The 20,637-nt window shown below is 50.1% G+C and overlaps 6 protein-coding genes across 6 annotated transcripts; all 6 read left to right on the top strand.

The window, feature by feature from the left end:
• Positions 1–1,298: 1,298 nt before the first annotated feature.
• INS49_013066 (uncharacterized protein) lies at positions 1,299–3,126 on the top strand (the record flags this gene model as incomplete). Its single annotated transcript, XM_043173768.1, has 5 exons — positions 1,299–1,871; positions 1,934–2,047; positions 2,106–2,311; positions 2,421–2,863; positions 2,918–3,126. 5 exons carry the CDS (start codon positions 1,299–1,301, stop codon positions 3,124–3,126), a joined length of 1,545 nt encoding a protein of 514 aa, XP_043023065.1.
• A 1,003-nt stretch (positions 3,127–4,129) lies between these two features.
• On the top strand, positions 4,130–4,774 carry INS49_013065 (uncharacterized protein; the record flags this gene model as incomplete). The annotated part of the gene is made up of 1 exon (XM_043173767.1): positions 4,130–4,774. One exon carries the CDS (start codon positions 4,130–4,132, stop codon positions 4,772–4,774), a length of 645 nt encoding a protein of 214 aa, XP_043023064.1.
• A 568-nt stretch (positions 4,775–5,342) lies between these two features.
• On the top strand, positions 5,343–6,641 carry INS49_013064 (uncharacterized protein; the record flags this gene model as incomplete). The annotated part of the gene is made up of 1 exon (XM_043173766.1): positions 5,343–6,641. One exon carries the CDS (start codon positions 5,343–5,345, stop codon positions 6,639–6,641), a length of 1,299 nt encoding a protein of 432 aa, XP_043023063.1.
• A 6,944-nt stretch (positions 6,642–13,585) lies between these two features.
• INS49_013063 (uncharacterized protein) lies at positions 13,586–15,655 on the top strand (the record flags this gene model as incomplete). Its single annotated transcript, XM_043173765.1, has 4 exons — positions 13,586–13,791; positions 13,845–13,994; positions 14,053–14,927; positions 15,048–15,655. The coding sequence occupies 4 exons, from the start codon at positions 13,586–13,588 to the stop codon at positions 15,653–15,655; spliced, it is 1,839 nt and encodes a 612-aa protein (XP_043023062.1).
• A 2,066-nt stretch (positions 15,656–17,721) lies between these two features.
• INS49_013062 (uncharacterized protein) lies at positions 17,722–18,482 on the top strand (the record flags this gene model as incomplete). The annotated part of the gene is made up of 3 exons (XM_043173764.1): positions 17,722–17,826; positions 17,887–18,286; positions 18,343–18,482. The coding sequence occupies 3 exons, from the start codon at positions 17,722–17,724 to the stop codon at positions 18,480–18,482; spliced, it is 645 nt and encodes a 214-aa protein (XP_043023061.1).
• A 365-nt stretch (positions 18,483–18,847) lies between these two features.
• On the top strand, positions 18,848–20,237 carry INS49_013061 (uncharacterized protein; the record flags this gene model as incomplete). The annotated part of the gene is made up of 6 exons (XM_043173763.1): positions 18,848–18,930; positions 19,416–19,493; positions 19,572–19,745; positions 19,806–19,882; positions 19,942–20,043; positions 20,098–20,237. The coding sequence occupies 6 exons, from the start codon at positions 18,848–18,850 to the stop codon at positions 20,235–20,237; spliced, it is 654 nt and encodes a 217-aa protein (XP_043023060.1).
• Between the last annotated feature and the right edge of the window lie 400 nt (positions 20,238–20,637).

Genomic DNA, 20,637 nt, shown 5'->3' with positions numbered 1-20,637 from the left:
AAACCTTTAGGGACCAGATTACAATTTAGAAATTGCGCGTGGAGGATCGCAGGGTCCATGAGTGATTGGTTGGTAAGGGATATTGACAGTACTCAACTCTGTCACAGTCAGTCACATGCATACATAGTGGAATGACGATCTGGTTTCATTCTTGTATCTAGCTCTTGGCTACTTTTCCTTAAGTAGAATCATACATTGTTACAACCACTCTGCTACAATATCTCCGAGTACTCTGTGCGTATTCTTGAATTTGGCTGTGTAATTTATTGTGATCGGATCAACTACATTATCCCAGGTTTCGTTTCAAAATCAGAAGCTTGAAAGACAGGAGCACTTTACACATAATGTTTGAAATTTAATGACACATTCAGATGGTTATGGTCCTACCTCAACTTTTCCCTGGACTCTATCTCCAGAACGGACAATTGGTTTGTCACTTATCCATAGACTATTTCCATTCTTTGAGTTCCTCTACTAAGCCGAAACAACAATGATTGCCCTGGTGGGGAACATGACAAGGTATTGTGTAAGCGATTGCAATCATTTCGTGTGAATGATGCATACGAATAATAAACGGGAGCAGAAAATGGAGCTGTTTCCCTTTGTTCGAACGAATTCTGTCGGAATAGCACGAAATGGGTAGAGCTTTTTCGTCCACATCAAGTCATTTTTAGCCCCCATCACACGAGCACTTTCCCGTCAAGTCACAAGTACTAATTACTACAATGTACATGAATATTGACTCGTTACTTAATCCGAACAGCTAGCCGTAACGTGCGCTCGCTTTTGGCCCACGAGCTTAAGTCCGCTCGCGAGAATCTCTGCAAATAGACATGATGGATTCGCCAAGGTTTCATCGTACAAAGGATTATAGAGGTCTTCGGCTCCGACTCAACTCATATGACTGCATTTTTCGTTTACAGGGGTGGTCAATCTCGTGTGTCAGACCGACTGTAACGCGAGTCTTATCCGCGACTTCTATTGCCCGAAGTCCGTGGGTGAAGCCAAGGCCAGCCTGCATCGTGCTCAGCCCAGGCCAAAAGATGGCCCGACCCCAAAACCAGCTCTACGAGCTTGAGCGAGTATTACGAACGGTGGAACGATGCCGTGGGCAATTGAGGCCATGGCACTCGTCATATCACTGAGCAGTATGAAAGACCGCGGTCATGAGTAATTGAAGACAGTATCATGAAGAGCCTGGCTTCTGGCTTCATTACACACACTTCGTTCTGTGACGATCAAGAGTCATTTTGAGAGATGCAACTGAGGAGGCAAATCGTTTGGACCATCAATTGAAAATGTCTCTCGATTCCTCCCCAAAGCTTTCTGCCTCCCTGGCCTTTCTGGCCCTCTTCCTCTCCCTGGTAGTCTACTACGCCAGACAATACTATCGCCTCTCTCACATCCCAGGGCCCTTCCTAGCTCGTTTCTCTAACATCCCCCGTTTCTTATGGGTCTATCACCGCGACGCTCACAACGTGCACATCGCTCAGCACAGTCAGTATGCCACACCAGGTTCAAAGTGGGCGCCTCTCGTGCGATATGGGCCCAACGCGGTGTCAGTAGGCTCGGCGGCGGCCGTCGAGACCATCTACCGCATCCGAGGGGACCCGCTGCTGAAGTCGAACTTCTATAGCGTGATACCGCCGATGCGCAAGGGCACGATCCTACCTACCATCTTCGCCACCCAGGATGAGATGCTGCATCGCATGCTCAAGCGGCCTATCGCCGCCGTCTACTCCATGAGCAACCTCGTATCTTTCGAGCCCCTCGTCGACCGCACCATCGACGTGTTCCGCCAGGAGCTCGACCGCCGGTTCGTGCTCCAGGGGAATGCGTGCGACCTCGATGCTTGGTTGCAGTACTTTGCGGTATGTTCTGTTCTTGCAACGCTTGCGTGACGACGTCCTTGATGCTGACTGGGTACGAAAAGTTCGACGTAGTGGGCGAGATCACTTTCTCCAAGCGGCTAGGCTTTCTGGAGGAGGGCCGGGACGTGGAGGGCATCATGGCCAGCATCTGGCATTGGTTTGAATATGTTGCTATTGTGAGTCTTTCTCTAAGCCGCATACGGCGTTCTTCACTGACACCCTGTCCAAATCAAGGTCGGTCAAATGCCCTGGCTGGACTCGTTGTGGGTCAAAAATAAGATTGTATCTCGCCTCAGGCCGACGAGGTGGTCTCCCATGGTCCAGTTTGCCAACAAACGGGAAGAAGAGAGACGTGCCTTGACCGGGTCGGAAAAGGCAGTCAGCCAAGCCAATAACCGGGACTTCCTGTCACGCTTCCTGGCCGCATTGGAGAAAGACCCGTCTATTCCACCTTGGCACGTCCCTTTTTTTCTCCTCGATCCATAAATCCTTTCGCACATCAGAAGCAGTAATAGCCGTGAAAGTTACTAACAGAGACTATCTGAGCAGGGCTCTGCGCGCATGGACATCCTCCAACATCATTGCAGGCAGTGACACCACGGCCATTTTCCTGAGGACCATGTTCCACCAGCTGCTCACGCACCCGGAAAGCCTCGCCCGGCTGCGGGCAGAGCTCGACTCGGCAGCCGCCCGCGGTGCCCTCTCCGAGACGACCACCTGGAGGGAGAGCCAAGCCCTGCCCTACCTGAGCGCCTGCTTCAAAGAAGCTGGGCGCGTGCACCCGCCTTTCGGCCTGCACCTGGAGCGCGTGGTACCCGCGGGTGGTCTGGATGTCTGCGGTACGGCGCTCCCAGCGGGGACCATCGTGGGCATGAACGCGTGGGTCGTCCACCGAGACCCGGAAATATTCGGCCCGGACGCTGATGCGTGGAGACCTGAGCGATGGCTCGAAGGAGACGAGGCGCGCATCAAGAAGATGGACGCCGCACTCAGTACGTGTGCCTACTCTCTCCTTGCACATGACTCTTCACTAATGCTGTGATAAGTGACGTTCGGTGCTGGCCACAGAGTCTGTCTAGGAAAGCACATCTCATATCTGGAGATATATAAGCTTGTGCCCACGTTACTCCAGGCATACGACATTGAGCTCGTTGACGGGGGGAAAGCCTGGACTGTGCAGAACAGATGGTTTGTACCACAGTCCGGTCTGAATGTTCGGCTGCGCAAGAGGGAATCAACAGTCAAGACTCTTTAAACGCTCGATGCGGGTTCTAATTTCATGAGGTCAGTGTGCTAAACTACTCCATGATTACACTGTGGTTTTCCAAATTTATTAACTTCATTCATGCCATCAAGAGGAGGTTTTCTGCAGAACAGTATCTTTGAGCGTAGATAGCAATTAGAATTTCATTGAAGTACCAAGCATATCCATTTCGTCCAGTGATGATTACGTGTACCTATGAAGCCCACAGATGATTGGAATTTATTTTGGGCGAGATTGAAACTGAAACCTAAATTTCACGAAGATCCTCACCTATCGAGAAATACGTTGTACTGCGTAGATGATATTGAAAAGATTATGGGAAAGGGATGTGGACTCGCATAATAATTCAAACTTTTATCCCGAAACATATTGAACACCAAAGTCATAGGTTTGGAAGTCTTCATAGTCCATGATCATTCGAATCCCAGCATAAGCTCGCCTGTGTGTCCCAGCTTCATTATAGCTCGGAAAATAATTCACATACAGAAACACAGAGCACTGTAGAAAATTTTCATGGCAATGAAGCTACATGGTAATAATGACAGTCTCACCGTCTTATTCCTGATTTTTGATCAAAAAATAACATCACCTGTCTAATGCTATTTTTCTTTCTAAATTCTTCTCCTGGCACAAATTTTGCTCAGATCTGGCTCGTCTTCAAAATTCCCGTGTGTTTGCAAATACGGGGTACCTGCTATAACAAGTAGATTGACAGCACCTCAAACACTTTTCTTTGTAAGACATCTTTCTTTAGCATGGCTTGCTACCTATGCGTATTAACAATGGCAATAAAGCATGACGAAATATTTCTTTGAGACACCAAATATTTGCCGTTAAAGATCTGACTCAGCTTGCCTGAACTTAAAACTAGAAGCTTCTAACTATCCCGGCGTTGTCTATGTATCTCTGTTTTATTCTTTCAATTTCACTGCTATTGTCATTGAAACAGAGCTCACTATTCCACTATAAATCGACACAGTCATTGATATCCACCATGGCGGAGCCCCAGCAGCGGAAAGAAAGAGGATATTCAAAGTCAGGATTTGAAAGAGGCGACCCTGAGTCTACATTTAGGTTTCACCTAACATTCGCCAAGGAAGCAGCAAAGGAAGCCAGAAAAAACGGTTCACCCTCGGAATTCACGCGGTGTCTGTCTCATGCTAAGGTTGCACTGAATTTGGCAAAGAAGATCCAACGCCCCGACCTTGAACAGGAGGCGCAGCTGGCCAGTATCGATTTCCTGGAAATCGCGGGTAGACGACGAGAGGCCATGGAGGCTAGAATCATCGCTGCCGCTATGGTAGATAACTTGGAAGTAAAGTTCGAGTCACTGCCGGGCATGGATGAAAGACGTGTCACCTCTGTAGATGGCGTTCCCATTGATGAGGTCATTCAGCTATTGGAAGATGACCAGCATGAGCAATCTCCTTCATCTTCTGGTCAGGAGCAGACTCTCGCCGCGGAAGACCCACACGGGTCTGATAAAGGTGAAGTTGTGCCCACATCTGGACCCCAAAAGCGGCAAGGCCTTCCAACAGTGGTCCTAGAGGGTCGTCAGATTAGAGATATCCAGGGCAGACTCGCCACTGTTTTGACCGATGCGCCCAAACTACGACGCAAACCCAAGTTCAAGGAATAAGGTTTTTCTCTCCCAGCTTGATTACTTCATAATTTGGTTTGTATTAATTGCAACCGGTATTCTTAATCTTAACAACACCAAGGTTCTGAACCAATGTAATTCGTTTAAGGTCAATCCCGGTTGTATGGGTGTGCCTGTCAAAAAGCTCCCTCTGCTAGCTCGCTTGTGATCATCTGTAATTTCGAATCTAGTATACGACCATATCATACTGATTGGAGATAGTAGGGTAGATTTTCTTGTTCACTGTATTGTTCCGCGATTTGTTGGAAATGACGGCTGCGGGAAGGTACCTGGCTATTCAGCGCCACGGCTTTGCTGGGCGGTTTCGCCGCATTAGGCCAACCTGGTCCTTTCCCGGCAAGAGTTTCAAATTCCATTCCGTCGCACATTCTTTGTTCACAAAGGCAGGACAATTTACAGAAGGGAGTAGAATCGCATGCGGAAGATTTGGTTTTCTTAATAGGGCCTGTGTCGAATGATTCCACTGCCCGCTAGTGCAGCTGCTCCATCTCGGCTACCAGGTCATTTGGGAACATTTCATACACGCAGCATCTTCATCCTATCTGAAATGGCAAAGGATAAGAGGAGCCGATCGCGGAAACCGTCTGGGAAAGGGTCGCAATCCGCCTCCAGGGATCCTTCGCCTTCTCCCTCTTCTGCACCTGCCCCTGGGGCTCCGACCGACCAGGAGGAAAAGCCGCCGGCCGATTCGAAGGATGACGACGGGGCATTACCTCAGACCGCCGAGACACCTCGTGACGATTCGAATCCTCAAGACCAGGGTGTCCCTCAAGGCAGCGAGGTCCCTGTGCTGCTTGCTGATAATGGGCCTCTCAGCTCTCCTCAAATCGAACCTGCGCTCGGCGCCGTCGTAGAGGACCCTGCAAATGACAAATCTGGTGGGGATTTACAGTCCCCGGCCAACGCAGACCAGTCATTACTAGGAAATCCTGACGACGCGGGCGAACTCAGCCCGGAGTTGCGTCGACCCTCCTATAATCTGTCTGCTGAGCTCGGAGGCGAAAGCATGGACGGCTCCGAGGAAGACACACAACCAGAGGTGGAAAATGAAAGCACATCACGGCAAGAACACCCTGGCGCCGACCCTGGACAGCAGCGTCCAGGCGAAAACTTAGGTGAAGCCGCAGGGGCAAAGGACGCGAGATCAGGGCGAACAGAGGAGGAGTTTCAAGAAGAAGTCAGAAAACGGCTTGCTGCTGAGGAGCGAGTGAATACGCTCGAGGCTGAGTTGAAGATTCGAGAGCAAAGATACGAGGAAGCTGCTGCAGCTGATAGGAGAAAATTCCAGCGCGCCATACAGAAGGCCAATCAAGCCAGGGAGGCAGATAAGATGAAATTCGACGAGGAATTCGACAATCGAGTAAACGAAAGCATCAAAGGGTTCCAAGAAGAGATGGAGAAACACGCCAATAATGCGGCGAAGCTGACGGCTATAGTGGAAGGTGGTGGGAAGTCTGCGGCCGATGATGCTGCTCGGATCAAACTCGAGAATGACCAGGAGGAGTTCCGAAATGCGGTCCAGAGGGAGCTCAACCCGACCGTGGAAGGGCCACCAGTTACTCCCAGGGACTATCCCAGGCCCGGTAGTGCTCGCTTTCTTCTCGCCGAGTGCGAGTACCTCCTTGACAAGAGTAGCCCCTTGTATGATGCGGTGCGGTCTGCGGCGAACCATGCGGATGGCAGGGGTGACGGCCCTAGTGGAAAGAACAAAGGACTCTTCGACGCGTTCAGTCTTGAACTTCAGCAGATGAACGATTTCTTGGAGGAAAACATGGACCTGCCACAGGGTACCCTCAATGAGGCGATAAGGGATTGGGGTTATGCAGCACAAGAAAATACCTGGTGAAGCAAATTAGTTCTCAGTCTTCATGAATTTCCAATCATCATTATGGCATCCTGGAACACAAAGGAGTTGAAGGCGTGATCACTACCGTGCACTATACGAGCCCCGTTCTAGCGCATGGTCCCGACACACGCTTACGATTTGCGTTCAACTTTGTCCGCTTTGAGTACTGAGACTTTTCATAATGGTTGCGACAATATCAAGGTATTCCCTATTACATAAAACCCTCCGGTGGACTCGGAAGCAATTTAGGGATGAGCGCCTACTAGTTAGCAGCTGAATACGCGCCATGGCTGGGGTTTCTACATGTCTTGTATTCTATTAGTCTTTCTCACACAGAGAAGCATCACCCGCGAGCTTTATTGCCGAGCTTCCAATGAAGGATGAATATTGACTTACACTCCGGTGTGTGAGAAATCCTTCAATTGTAACCTCGGAGGCTGGCTATCCGCCCACGGTATGAATTGTCTCCAAAAGAACAGGATCCCCCCCAGCACACATTCTACAGGGAAACCTGACAAAGAAGCCTAATTCGTGACTTCCGTGGCGTTGGCGAAGGGTCCCTTGACTCTCCTTTCTTGTTTGTGCGTCACCACAAAAATAATACCAGCTTTTTAAGATAAAAATAAGAGAGAAAAGGGTAGCTTTTTTGTAGCATTACATCCCGAATTTGCTGTAACAGAGTAAGTTTAATTACAAAAAGGATAAATTAGAAATTGTGATTGGTTAGATTTGGTTACATTCTTTCCGGGGAGTTGTAGCGACATGGATAATCTTTTTTAGGTCACCCTGTACACGTTTCCAAGATGCATCTAACAACAGAAACCTATTGTCCACTCGGTATAAAGCAGCCTCCGATACTGGCAACTCAAAGCCTCACCCGCGGCGCCAGAAGCGACCCCTGCTGAACTGCTTGGAACTTCCTTAAATTGCCTGTGGACGCTCGTGCGGAGTCGAGCAGGCCAATCTCAATATAGCCTGTTACCAAGAAAGATAGTGCCATGTGGAGGGGTCTCGCGATTGGTAAGATTAACCAGGGAGTCAAGCGGTACCTTAATCTTGCTGAGGTGTCAATTAGCATAAAGCTAAAATCGCCCAGCCCAATGCATCGGGCGTATTCCATTCATTTAGCCAAGGTCACCCAGCAAGAGCCCCATGTAAATTTGCAGAGGTAACCTTGCCGCACGTGTGGGCATCGCGTATTCAGAAGAAGCCCGCGTCACGGAAACCATGACATGACCCAGAAGTTGGGTGATACTCAGAAACAGGCAATCCGGCAAACTAATATATAAAGTTAATGTTAGTAAACTTTGCACGCTATGCATTTAGTTCTTCGCATGCACACCATGCGACTCGGCATCCTATCCTCTGCGCTTTTTCGTTCTCACTTGCCGAGGTATCGCAACCGCCTTCCGGCCCTTTGGGAAGAGGGATGTATTCTAGAGATGGAAATCAGGGAGTAGCGGCACTGTAAAACATTTGGGACGCTAAAGATTTGGAGTTAGCACCGATAGATGTCATGAACATGACCATCTAAGAATTCTCTGCAGCCGGTGATTAGGGCGAGGGGTTGCTTCGGAACAGCCTTGACATATTTGGTCGCGTGGGCATGCGACGCCACGCCATCACTACACAACAGACCGATGGTCAAAGGTTTCTGCGGTTTGAGTAGTTACTGGCGGGTATGGTGCATCGGAAGCTTCAAATAGACGCTCTGCATCTGCACAAGGACTATAATTCTAGGCGCCGGTTTCATGCGAGTCTTCTCTACTTTGCCTCGGGCTGCAAACTGCGCAGGCACTCCAATCTCACTCCAACAGCGGTTCTTGATCGATATAATGGCCTGTTTGCAGGCAAATGTTGAATGTGTCTCGGCGGCTGAGCCATGAGCCGTCGCCCAATGGGCCATCTGCCGACGATCGACTCGCTGACGATGTGACCGCATTTCTGTACTATGTCAGCGGCTTTACGTGCGACTTCTGCTCTAGCCTAAAGGCTGCAGATCCCTTGGGCGATGCAACGTATTGAAGGTGCAGTGAAATATGATGTGCATCCCGGGACATATCTCGAACGGAGTCTTTCTACATACATGAGTGGAGAGGGGCATTTATCTTCTTTGCTCAAGTCTACAAGCTGCTGAGTTCCTCACATTCAAGTCGACTCAAAAGTTTAGTAATGTGGACACGAAGTGGACACCGCGTTCTCTCGTCTTGAAGTCGACTTGGTATCCACAGTAAAGCTTCAGAGCTCCACCACCAGACAGAAGCCCTGGGGAAGGGAGTATGCCTAGTTAGACAAAGAGACTGCCGCCAAACGCATAGTAGCCGGAGTCCGAGCCGTTGGCCTCGGACGGCGATCCCACTCGGATTATGACATGGCACGGACAAAGAATACTCTGGAGCATGAAGCAAGAATAGTGTAATCCGAGAGAACACGTTGACTGGATCATAGTGCTTCTGCTGAGACAGGTCGCTCACAGCTCGGCCACCATCACTCATCTCTGTTTGTTGACTTTGATGCATCATTCACAAGTCTACCCTTTCCACATCGATTATTCTCTGATGTAATGCATTTGAATCGATGATCCAGATATTTATTTACACATCAAAGTGGGGCCTGGATACGAGGGCTACCATAACATCTGGGAGCACGTCACGTTTTTCATTTCACGCTTCGAGAATTGCGACTTTATTGCTCACCTGTAGATAGAGTCAGGCACGCGGACATAAGGGGGCAGGATAAGACATGCGAATTGCCTCGGACTTTCGGTATTTCTGTTTCGCTGATCCCGCGTGATCACTTGGCGAGATCCAGCAAAGCTTTTGCAGGGGATAACAGCCAATGTAATGTGAGGAGGTTCGGAGAGGCAATCATACCTTCTCTCTTCGCATGTTTGTCAATCAATGAAATCCTGTTTGTGCAACCAGCTTGCAGGGTGAGCGAGGTTTGAAGCTCTGTGGGAAAAGGGGGAGTGAACATCTCTCGGGCTAACCCTGAGCATCTAGAAGAGCACACGCCACGGCGGCTGGCCCCAGCAGACGGCAATCTTGTATCGGTCTTGATCGGATCTCAGGCGTTAGCTGTGCGACTTGTCTCATCATGATGAGTGAGATTATGGTTTGGCGTGGAAGCCTCAGCCGAAATGGAACAAGGGGCCCCCACGAGACCCACCCACAAGCTTATGCTCTCACACATGGTCAATAAGGAAGGTGCACAGGCACAGCAACCCGCGTGGCTGTACAACGAGATTCGAAAGGTTCGAGGCCAGGTCATTGGTGAGAGCATATATCTATTACATGGGTGGTTGAGACGCGCGCGCCTTGTCTCATCGGGAATGTGGCAGCGTGGAAGCCCGGTATCTAGGGGAAACCAGTGGGGGCTTCGGTGGTGTGGCTGGCTGGCTTAATTTTATTACTGACTCGGGTCAGCTCGGACTGGTCAGTTTTGGCGTCCGGGGCCTTGCTGGTGGGCCCTGCCGGGTGCAACTCTAAGAGAGCATCGGATGCTGGAGTTGGCTGTTTTGATCGCGGTAGTGAATAGAGATTGTGAGTGTTTGAGGGATGGATGGCAAGAAATATAGAATTAACATGAGTATTCTCCAGCGGTTCAGCCTGAGACCAAAGTGACGTCACATCATGTCATCAGCGGCCAACCTTGCTCTTGAATCTATTAGACATTTATAGTGAAGCACAATGGCTCGTGGCAGAAGCATGGGTGGGATGAAATGGGTGGGACAGTGCTAGTTCTGATGTAATATGCTCGGTGGTGGAGTGAGCTCAGCACTGCACAGCAAGTCCCAGACGTCCGAATAAGCTCGTGGGGTGACAGGCACCAACCCCTGCCAGGCTCCAGGCCAGACCCATGGAGGTGGGCCCTCCACCGCCCGTGCCCCTTGCCTTGCCAAGAATCTGGCCGGAACGGGTGGGAGTTTTGTTTCCTCTTGCCTGTCCTGGTTGTGGTGATGTGCACATTCTGTCCTCGTCCCGACCTGGCAGCCCGCTCTGGACTATCCTTTCTATCTGCCCCCAAGTCCCCAGCCTGGCTTCTCTGCATTGCATCATCTTGGATACCACGTCGATATCATGACCGGCGATGGCGATGCGTCTGCTCGGCAATCACATGGTTACCCTGCAGAGGCATTGCCTGCATGATTTGGGCGCTGCCAGGCCCTCCCAGGGCCTCCCTCCCTCCTTCCTTCCTTCTCTGGGCTGCAGAGCCGGTACGACGCGACTTCCATGTATGGTATGATTGATAATACACGCCTCAGAGCCTCTCCACCAGTAATGCAACCTGCCTGATTCTCCCCTTGCCGAGGGAGACCTGGCCCTCGCGCAAGCCTCCAGACGACCGTCCGGGCTCTCACATGCTGCCATGCCACTCGGCACTATTAACCTTATCACGACAGCTGCTTGGCATCATTGGCGCCGGGAGTGCCTGCCCGCCGGAGAGTGCGACTGGGTATCGTGCATCTCCCCCATCGCTCCCAGTCCGTCAACGTCGTCGGCCCCACGCACCCACGCAGACACGTACCGTTCATCCCATCAGGCAAAACCGTGGCGTTCAGATGTCTAGATATCCAAAGTCTGTTGACGAATAACTTCCTAGCTGGGAAACCAAGCCCACTCGTTGTGGCTGCCCTGTCCAACCCTTGAGTCACCCTTCCAAGGCTGAACCGAGCGCCCAGGCAAGCGCTGGCAGTCCTGCAATACCAACCGTGACGGTGCTGACGGTGTTCCACAGCCAACCTGCAGCTCCCCGCCTGGCTGACGTCTCTACTCGACATCTGTCGCGGCTTGACTCCTCCCCTTGGTGGACGACTTTTTTCACCGCTCTGCAGGGGGTTCTCAGTGTTCAGCACCGTCGTTTCGAGTCCCTGTCTGTCCTTGTGTCACTCACGTCACCCAGCAAACGGAATTCCCCAGATCCTGCGCTCGCCCCAAGCCCTATCGGAACCATAGCGTGCTTGGCCCCTGGATCTGACGAACCTCGAGCGTGCCTGGCCGTGGCGGCCGCAGGCCGACTACGAATACACCACAACGCCAAGAGCCCGGAGTCCGGTTCAGTGGGATTCAACAGACTGGCCCCCAGGGGCCTCACTAGCCATTCTCACTGTGCTTAACCTCTGTCCTGGTTTCTTCATCATGCTTTGCACAACCTGCTGCCCCTGGCGGGAACGTCATTCCTGCTCGGGGATGCCTTCCCTGCTGAGCCATTTCCACGTCAACATGTTCCAGATCGCAGTGCGGATGTCCCCCACCTGCGCCTTGTGGCGATCAAACCTTCTTTCTCTCTGTCTCGGCGATTCAACTTGGGCTGGGCCACGTTGGCGGACGCTTTTCTCGGTGCGAGCCGTCCTTGCCTCGCAATGCATTTTGCTTACTGTATAGGCCTGTGATTATGCAGCGTGTCGTCAAGCGAGGATGCATACGCCCATGCAGGCAGATTCCACCACAGGCGTCAAATTACATCTCGATCACACATAGATGCTGTGACCTGATCATAGTACCCCACACAATTTGTGCGGTGATACAATGTGTCCATGGCCTCGCCTGCGCCTGGAGTTTGGAACCGAGCTGGCTGAAGGCCGCACAGCACCACGCCGCTGCATTTCTGCATATTACTCTGCCTTATGTCTAAAGTTCCAGACATCTGCCCGCATCATCCTGCAGCCGGCGAAGCCGCCGATCTGCCGCTGCCTGCACATGCGGCGAATACGCGTGTGTCAAATACCATACCAACCGAGGGGTACATGACATATCAGATCCTCTGCAACCAAGGGGGGGGGGGGGTCACCCAATGTGGTCGACCCGGCGCGCAGAACAGATATTGTTTGTACACCCACTGTATACATGTCCTATATCTTTGCAGTGGCCGAACCGGTCATGTGCTACCTCCGAATATTCTTGTATCTGGTCGCGGCCGTTCGGGTAGATTTACCCATATTGCGCGCACTGCATGTCAGCCAATCAGCGTGCCCATGCCTCGATTGACACAACCAAGTCCGGATGATCACGTCCCAGAGGCGTCCAGACGTGTACACTGCTCTTCTTCTTTGGTGCTTTGTCAAGCTTACACAATTTAAACCTTCTCGATTAGACCCTGTCAGTGTGGTGGGTACCGAGGAACATGCTTCCACACGTCTATCATCTATGGCATCGGTGATCACTCCCTTATCCCTGATCGGACGTTGCAACTGTACCCTTGTAGCGGCAGTGTCAACGTGGAAATCTCCTATCAATCCATCCACCCAATCCTGGGGGGTCCCGAACACTCACCCTAGTTGCGAAGGAAGCCTTGCCACATGTTGACAAGGACGGACGACGGTGCCCGGACGGGACCAAAGTCGGGAGGAAGGGCAAAGTTCCATCATGTTCGGTTCGGACATGAAGCCCTTCGGGATGTGGTCCTGTCACCCTGGCACTACCTTACCAGCAGCCATGGGGGTCACCCGCGAGGATATTTGGGTGGATTCATCTGCATAGCTGCATATACCAGATTGGATCCCAACATCATCCCCGATCCACATGCGCTTTCTGCCTCTGTCGATATATTAGGCTCAACCTCCGCGCGATCGAAACCAACTTCCTCCTGTGTAACTGACTCCTGAATCCGTCTCCGGTTGGCAACCCGCAGATTGAATAAACTCTTATGTCCCTTGTTAATCTGAGACGAGTTTATATCATCGTTAAGCCACCGACGATACTCACCTCTGAATTATAAAGACCCTTGGTCCGATCCAGGTGGATTTCAGTCCACCCCCTATCGAGAGGCTTTGAGGCCGTTACCTGGACACACAGTCTCGACGAAGGACTTCCTTCTCTCCTTCCTGGTCTAGCTACCAACATTATACGTTCTTACACGATTCTGCCTTACCCTCCACCTCTGAGTCCATTTTCCCCCTCATACGACCATTTCGATTTACATACAGACAGACTCGGACCATCATCATGGCTGGAAAGAGCTCGATGACACCGGCGATGTTCGCTGCGAGACTCCGCACAAATCAGCAGCAGCTTCGGTATTTTGCTGCCGGAATGTGTGCCCTTATGGGCCTCTTCATCGTCTTCCATTGGATCCGATATCTTTTCCACAGGGCGAATTCCAACAAGAGATCCAACTCTGGGGTCACTTATCCGTTCAGGTTGGTCTCAAGGTACGCTGTCAATCTCGCACAATGTGCTGTTCTCTTACTGAACATGTATCTAGGAACGTAAGGAACCTCCTCGTCCGAAAGGTTCCTGGCTTTACCTCGAGCGGTCACGCTCTCCTTGTCGCTTCATATCTGGCAGTCAACATTGCTTTGACCTTTACCAACGTCAACTTGGTGTACTCCAGTATTGCGAACAGGTGCGGGTGGTAGGTATTTCCAGTCTCGCTTGATCAGAAGAACGGGACTGACAGATTTTCGTTTTAGGATTCTCTCTGCAAACTTCGCCGTCGTGGTCTTCCTGGCCCTGAAGAACACCCCGCTGGCCTTCCTATCCGCATACTCGTACGAGCGTCTAAACGGCCTCCACCAGATTGCCGGGTACACATCCTTCGTCTACCTAGTACTCCATGCAGCCATGTACACACATTACTTCCTCGTGAATAACCGTCCTGAAATGCTGCAGTCGCAGGGCTCTATTGCAGGCATCGTGGCGGGTTTTGCCTTTCTCGGTGTTCTCTTCTCTGCTGTCGTTATTCGACGTATCTGGTACGAAGCCTTTTACGTCTCGCACATTCTATTTTTCGTTGTGGCTCTCATTTGCTCCGCATATCACCAACCCCATCTCGAAGACGGGCTCATCATCATCTTTGCGCTCATTGCTGCTATGTGGGGCACTGATCGCCTCCTTCGCGCGTCGAGGATGTGGTATCGGGCAGTCAACAACGAGGCCACCCTCGAACCGCTGCCCAACGGCGGCACTAAGATCACGTTGGCGAAGAGGCCTCATGGCGTGGTCCCTGGAAAGCACTGCTTTGTGTGGATCCCCAAGATCCGCCTTCTCGAAGCGCACCCCTTCACTGTCGTTGCAAGCGAGCCCATGGAATTTGTCGTCAACTCGTATGATGGCTTCACGCGTGACCTGCGCAAGTACGCGTTGGATCATCCTGGTATCAGACTCAAGGCTTCTGTCGACGGGCCTTATGGCACTTTCCCGGACCCCTTGGAGTATGACAAAGTCATCTTGATCGCTGGCGGCAGCGGTGCCAGCTTCACCTTCGGCCTGGCTGTCAACCTCCTGGAGAGGATGGGCCCGGAGTCCTCGAAGAATATTACCTTCATCTGGGCTGTCAGAAAGCATGGTGAGTCAAAGCTCTTCCATCCTGGTTTGAATATCTGCGCCAGACGGATTTCCGCCTCTATTTATTCAGTTGAAATAAGGCTTCCCACGGATTCGAGGCTAATGTATTACCCTGAAACAGATAATCTCTCATGGTTCTCCCAGCACCTCAACACCCTCCGAACCCACGAGCATTCCCCCAAAGTCAATGTTTCGTTGTACGTCACAGCAGCTCCAGCCCACGACTCAGCCGAACAACGCCGCGGCTCAGTCCTCATCACCGATATCCGACAAATGCACCGCGTCACCACCACGTCCTCAGACGAGAAATCCGACAGCAGCCCTACCAGCGTAATGGGTGACCACGAGATGAATGAGAAGGCCCTCGAGCGGGGGATCTTCACCACCACCAAGAGCAAGGGCCACAACACCACCTCCTCGGACCCAGAGAAGGCCCTCGCTGGCCCGAACAGCCAACAGCGGACGCCAAGCGATGAAAGCTTAGCTACGGCGTACAGTGCTGCAGGCTCGTCCACCGCAGAACATCACCGCGACGTGCTCAAGTCCGGTCGGCCCGACACGGCCACGCTGATCCGCGAGGCGGTGCGGTCCACGCCACCGCGCCAACGCGTGCTGGTCGCGGCGTGTGGCCCGGACGGGCTCATGCGCGTCGTCAGAGACACGACCGCCAGCCTGATCAGCGGCGACGGACCGGGGGTCGAGCTGCACTGCGAGCAGTTCGGGTGGTGATCTGCCCCCTTTCTTTGCACACACGTGTGCATGGATCTCCATCGGCCCGAATGCCGTGATTCGCGGGCGGCGCCCAGCCGGGCAGTCCTCGGAGTGCGGTGCATTTGGTGGAGGTGTGGCCACCCGCATTCTTGGCTATGGCCTTGTTCGTGTTCCCACGTCGGACCGATACCCACTATCGTAAATTTTCTGATGTGTTTGGATGTCTTATTTCTGAGTGGCTTTTGGGTGGCTTTTGGATACGGCGCAGTGTCTTGGTGTTTGTCGGTTCGCTCTGGGCCGCGGACGGTCACGCTCCGCTGGGCCCGGTTGGGACTGCTGGGTGTCAGGTGGGACAGGAAATCCGGAAATCCCTTCCACAGGCGCAGTGAATGCTATCTTAGATTTACTTCTTTCGTTACGGTCTCCCCTGTTGCACGGCTTGCTAGAAAGCAGTGCCTGCGGATGGACCCGCCTTGGTTAGATAGCTGTAGCTAGTCGAATGCAATGCGAGGTTAGCATTCAAGCAATTTGTCGATCTCCCGTTCGCACCCTGGCCGGAATGATATTAATTGAGCCGCGGGATGGCAGATCACAAGACAACCACTACATCTGCCACGAGTGGGTACATTCTACGATTGAGTGACACGGTATCATCCCTGCAATCACGGGGACGTTCAAATCTGCAGTAATCACGGAATGGGGCCGCATTTCTGCCCTCTTTCTGACCTTGCTGACATTGGTCGACTATCGAAAAAAATGCCAAGGTCTACTTTAAAGTGACTTCGATCGATAGGTCCTTGCATTTGGAATCCTCCCAATGAACTGGTCGATGCGTTTTGGAGCTGCCTTGCCCTTGATAACATAACGTCCCCGGCCCAGATTCCGGCCCCCCCCTGATTCCGGCCAGTCGTTTTCTGGTGCACTGGCACTATAAGATACCCACTTTTCAATCTTCTATATTAAATCCAAATTAAATCCTACAACCCTAACTCTAAGTTTAAAATAAAGGGTTTTAAATACATTCTTATATTAAAATACTTTAAAAAATAAAGCTTTAATATAATAATTTAAAAATAATTCTTAAACTTAAGTTATTAAAAATATTAAGATTTATATATATAATATAAGGAATTCTTAATAACTTATATTTTTTAATTTTATATTTATTCTTTTAATAAAATAATTATAATTAAATTTTATTGTATATAATAAATATTTTATTATAAAATATAAAGATTATTTTATATATTTAAAATTTTTATAAGAAAATATTAATAAGTTTAAATTTTCCTTATATAAAATTTCTATAAAAAAAATTAAAAAAGATTATATTTTAAAATATTTTTATAAAAATAAGGTTTTTAATGTAATTTTTTTTAAATATTATATTATATATTAATTTATAAATAAATATTTAAAGAAATAAAAATTTTATTTAATTTTATTAAAGAAATATTTACTTATAAGATATTAAAGATCCTTAACATTTTAAGTGTATTATTTTAAAGAATTATTTTAAAAATAATATGATTATAATAAATATTTTTAAATATATATATTATAAATTTCCTTTAAAATATTATATTTTGAGCCTAGGGTTAGGGTTATGGGATTTAATTTGGATTTATTATAGAAGGTTGAAAAGTGTGAGTTTGTGTGGGAAAGGCGGCCGGAATCAGGGGGCGGCCGGAATCTGGGCCGGGGACGTTAGTCATTCAGTCAATCGGTGAATCACTCAAGTACAGTAATCTGTCCACGCAAGACGTACTCCACGGGTGCTCTCATTTTCGGTCACGAAACTTTATCCGATCTTTATCGATCTCACCCGCACGTCAGACACGTCCAGTGGCAATCTACCGGTGGCTCGGAAGCAACACCTCCTTCGACAAGTATTGTGATAGACTCCGAGCTATCGACATTCCCGACCATTGGAAATGCTTCACCTTGAGGCTTCCTGCCCTGCAATCCAAGTATCCATCGCATCAATCGCACCTGTCACAGCAGCTTGACTGTCTGCGACGGGTTTTGAAAAGCTCTTCGCATAGCTTCACATCCCCCTTCCCGTTCAAACAGCATGCGCGATCATGCCTCCCTCCAAGCTATTCAAAGGTGTGGCCCGAAAGGCCTTGAAAGCATTCAGTGTGGTTTCAATTGGTGGGATCTCCTACTTTGTAGGCAATGCTGTTGAGGTAAGAACATGTGGCAAGATAATTGTGATTCTTCTGAGGCGCTAATAGATGACTACGAAGCTGTCTCTGCCCGAGGAATGTGACACTGCTGGGGCCATACTCCCCGTGCTCGTCTTCGAACTCAATGATCAAGAGATCACCAAACACGCAGTCTTGGAGAGATTTGAGGAGTTTGCTCATCGGGATGATGTCTTCCACATGAGCTTCACTGAGGGCAGCGTTCTCATCCTACGCTCGGATGAACTGCCTGCATCAACGCATGCTCTACCTGAATCTTTGACTGAGCACCTCAACCTGGCATCGAGCAAACTTTTTTTATATCTTCAAGTCGTGAAGAGCTTCAAGAAGGCCCGGGTTTCCTCCAGGGAAGAACTTTGCATCGTGCTTGGAAACTGTACCGCGATACCAGCTCCGCTTTCACTCTCTCCGTCATCCCTGCAGATTCTAGAGAGAAGTACAAGTATGTGGTTTGGTCTTTTTCAATGAGAATGTGATACTAATTGATATTTGACAAAGCCAGGTTCGAACCTCTGAAGGCCGGAGCATATTCCGGACTACACCGGGTGGTCGCTGTCCCTTCAAGGCTGTACTTTGAGCCGTCGCGGGAGAAGCCATTGGCAGGCCTCCGCGTGACAGTGAAAGACAATTACAAATAATCAGGAGTTGTACAGACCATGGGAAGTAGGTCCTATACCAGGCTCTATGGAACACAGACTGAGACAGCGGATACCCTTCGCACTCTAATTGATTTGGGGGCCGTGATCGTTGGCAAGACGAAGCTTGGCGCACATGCTGGATCTGGACTGCCGCCGTAGAAATGTGTGGATTACTTCCCGCCATGGAACCCGCGCGGAGACGGCTACTAGGGCCCTTCAGGTAGTTCCAGTGGACTGGATCGACTGTGGCTAGTTACGACTGGATCGACATTGGAGTAGGAACTGATAATAAGTACAGCACGATGTACTGATTCTAGAAATAATTTCGACTGACCACTTCAATTGCAGGCACGGGAAGCATCAGAATGCCAGCCGCCTCTTACGGGCTTTGGGGCCTCCGCAGCACATGGTCATCGTTCAAAATGGATGTTATTGTGGCGAATATCCCGTTCGTATACCCTTCCAGTAATTTCTTCGGGATTTCGTTGTTCTGATGATGAGAAGCCAATCTGATACTGTGGGACTTCTGGCACGCTCGCCTGAGCCAATTGTCAAGGTAGTCGAGTCTTGCCCGAACTTGACTCAAGAGAAAGCACTGGTGATAATCACTTCTTGGGATTGATAATTCAGACTAATACTAAACAGAACCAGAAACCAAGCGGCATCATCTATCCTACGGACTGGTTCCCCATGAGCAATAATCAATAGCAGTGCATGGTAGACCGTTTCTTGGACATCCCACAAATTCGAAGGTTGTCACTCGAGTCTGAGTGGTCTCATACAGGACCAGAAGGTGTCTGAGACATGACACTGTCGAAGTATCTTGATATGGTACGTTTCAATCCTGGTGTTTCTGACTTGTGAGATTTGGGCTTATGAGTTCCACCTATAACGGTCCATTTATTGGCCTAACTACTACTATGGTTACCACAGCTACGACTGTTTCAGGAAAGAACATCTTGAAAAGTATGGCCACAAGCCCTATACCAGTCTTTTCATGACCAAGCGATGGTGAGCGTAACTACGGCGGCACGACTGCCTCGTTTATGTGACCAATCCACTCCACACATAAAACTAACAAGCCTTTAGGGGTTTGTCAAACTCCATCACTGAAAACCAGAGAAACAAGGGCATCGAAGAGCTGCAGGAATATTACAACTGGGTCCGTGACTTCATATTGACCCCCGGAGACAATCAGAATGCGATTCTTCTCCCTCTAGGGCGCCGAGGGGCCAATTATCGGGACAATTTTTCACATCCAGGGTAAGTCTGAATTTCAGTCAGTTTCGAAAACACAGAATTCGCTAATAACAATCCTCCCAGAGGTGAATTTTCGGAGTCGGCCTACGACCCGATTGACTTTTGTACTGTGCTTGGCCTACCTCAGGTCATTATCCCTAGTAAGTTCAGACTACGGAATTGAGTTATTGAGTCTTGGCTCCGATACTGGCTTTATGAGAACTAACTCATGTGATTCTACTCGGCCAAAATCCCTACGAGTCTCGAGTCACCGACCAGACAGAGTATGCACCAATTGTTGCCTCCTTGGCCGGTCCGCGAGGTATGTCCCTTTCCAGAGTAATTGACAATATCGCTATGCTGACTGATATGACAGGAAGCGATCTCAGTCTGCTTCGAACGGCGGAGAAAGGTTTGAAGGAGTCTGGTTGGCCAATTGAGGTTCTCACAGGAAGGTACTCATTTCTTGTTGGGGACAATGAGCGGCATGTCGGCTACAACGGAAGGCAGGGTTAAGGTTAGAACGGGACCGCTGACTCAAATCACACAGAAAGACACTACGAATGCATGCCAAACCCAGGTGTCCATCCTGGAGTAAATGCGAACGCCTTCGTTCTGCCTTATACGCCGCAGTAATAGAAAGGCCCGAGTCAAAGGGACCCGCTCGCTTTCCTTGCCCCAAAGCATACTCATCTTAGTTGTATTCCGGCGCTCTGGTGTCCTCTATGTGTGTATGTGGAGAATACCTATCAGCTGAACATAGGTAGTGGTGCCCACTCAGGTGACTTCAATGGAAGTGGGGGGGAGGGGGGGGGAACGAGAAGAGCAATGCGGGATGGAGTGTTGGTGATATGCAAAAGTCCAAGATCCAAGACAATCTTGTGTGGGTCATATGCTGGTACGTCCTTTTGCCATG

This window comes from Diaporthe citri (genome assembly GCF_014595645.1).
Source record: "Diaporthe citri strain NFHF-8-4 chromosome Unknown scaffold_6, whole genome shotgun sequence".
NCBI lineage: Eukaryota > Fungi > Ascomycota > Sordariomycetes > Diaporthales > Diaporthaceae > Diaporthe > Diaporthe citri.
Note: the sequence above shows the minus strand (reverse complement) of the source record. Positions and strands in the feature narration are given on the sequence as shown.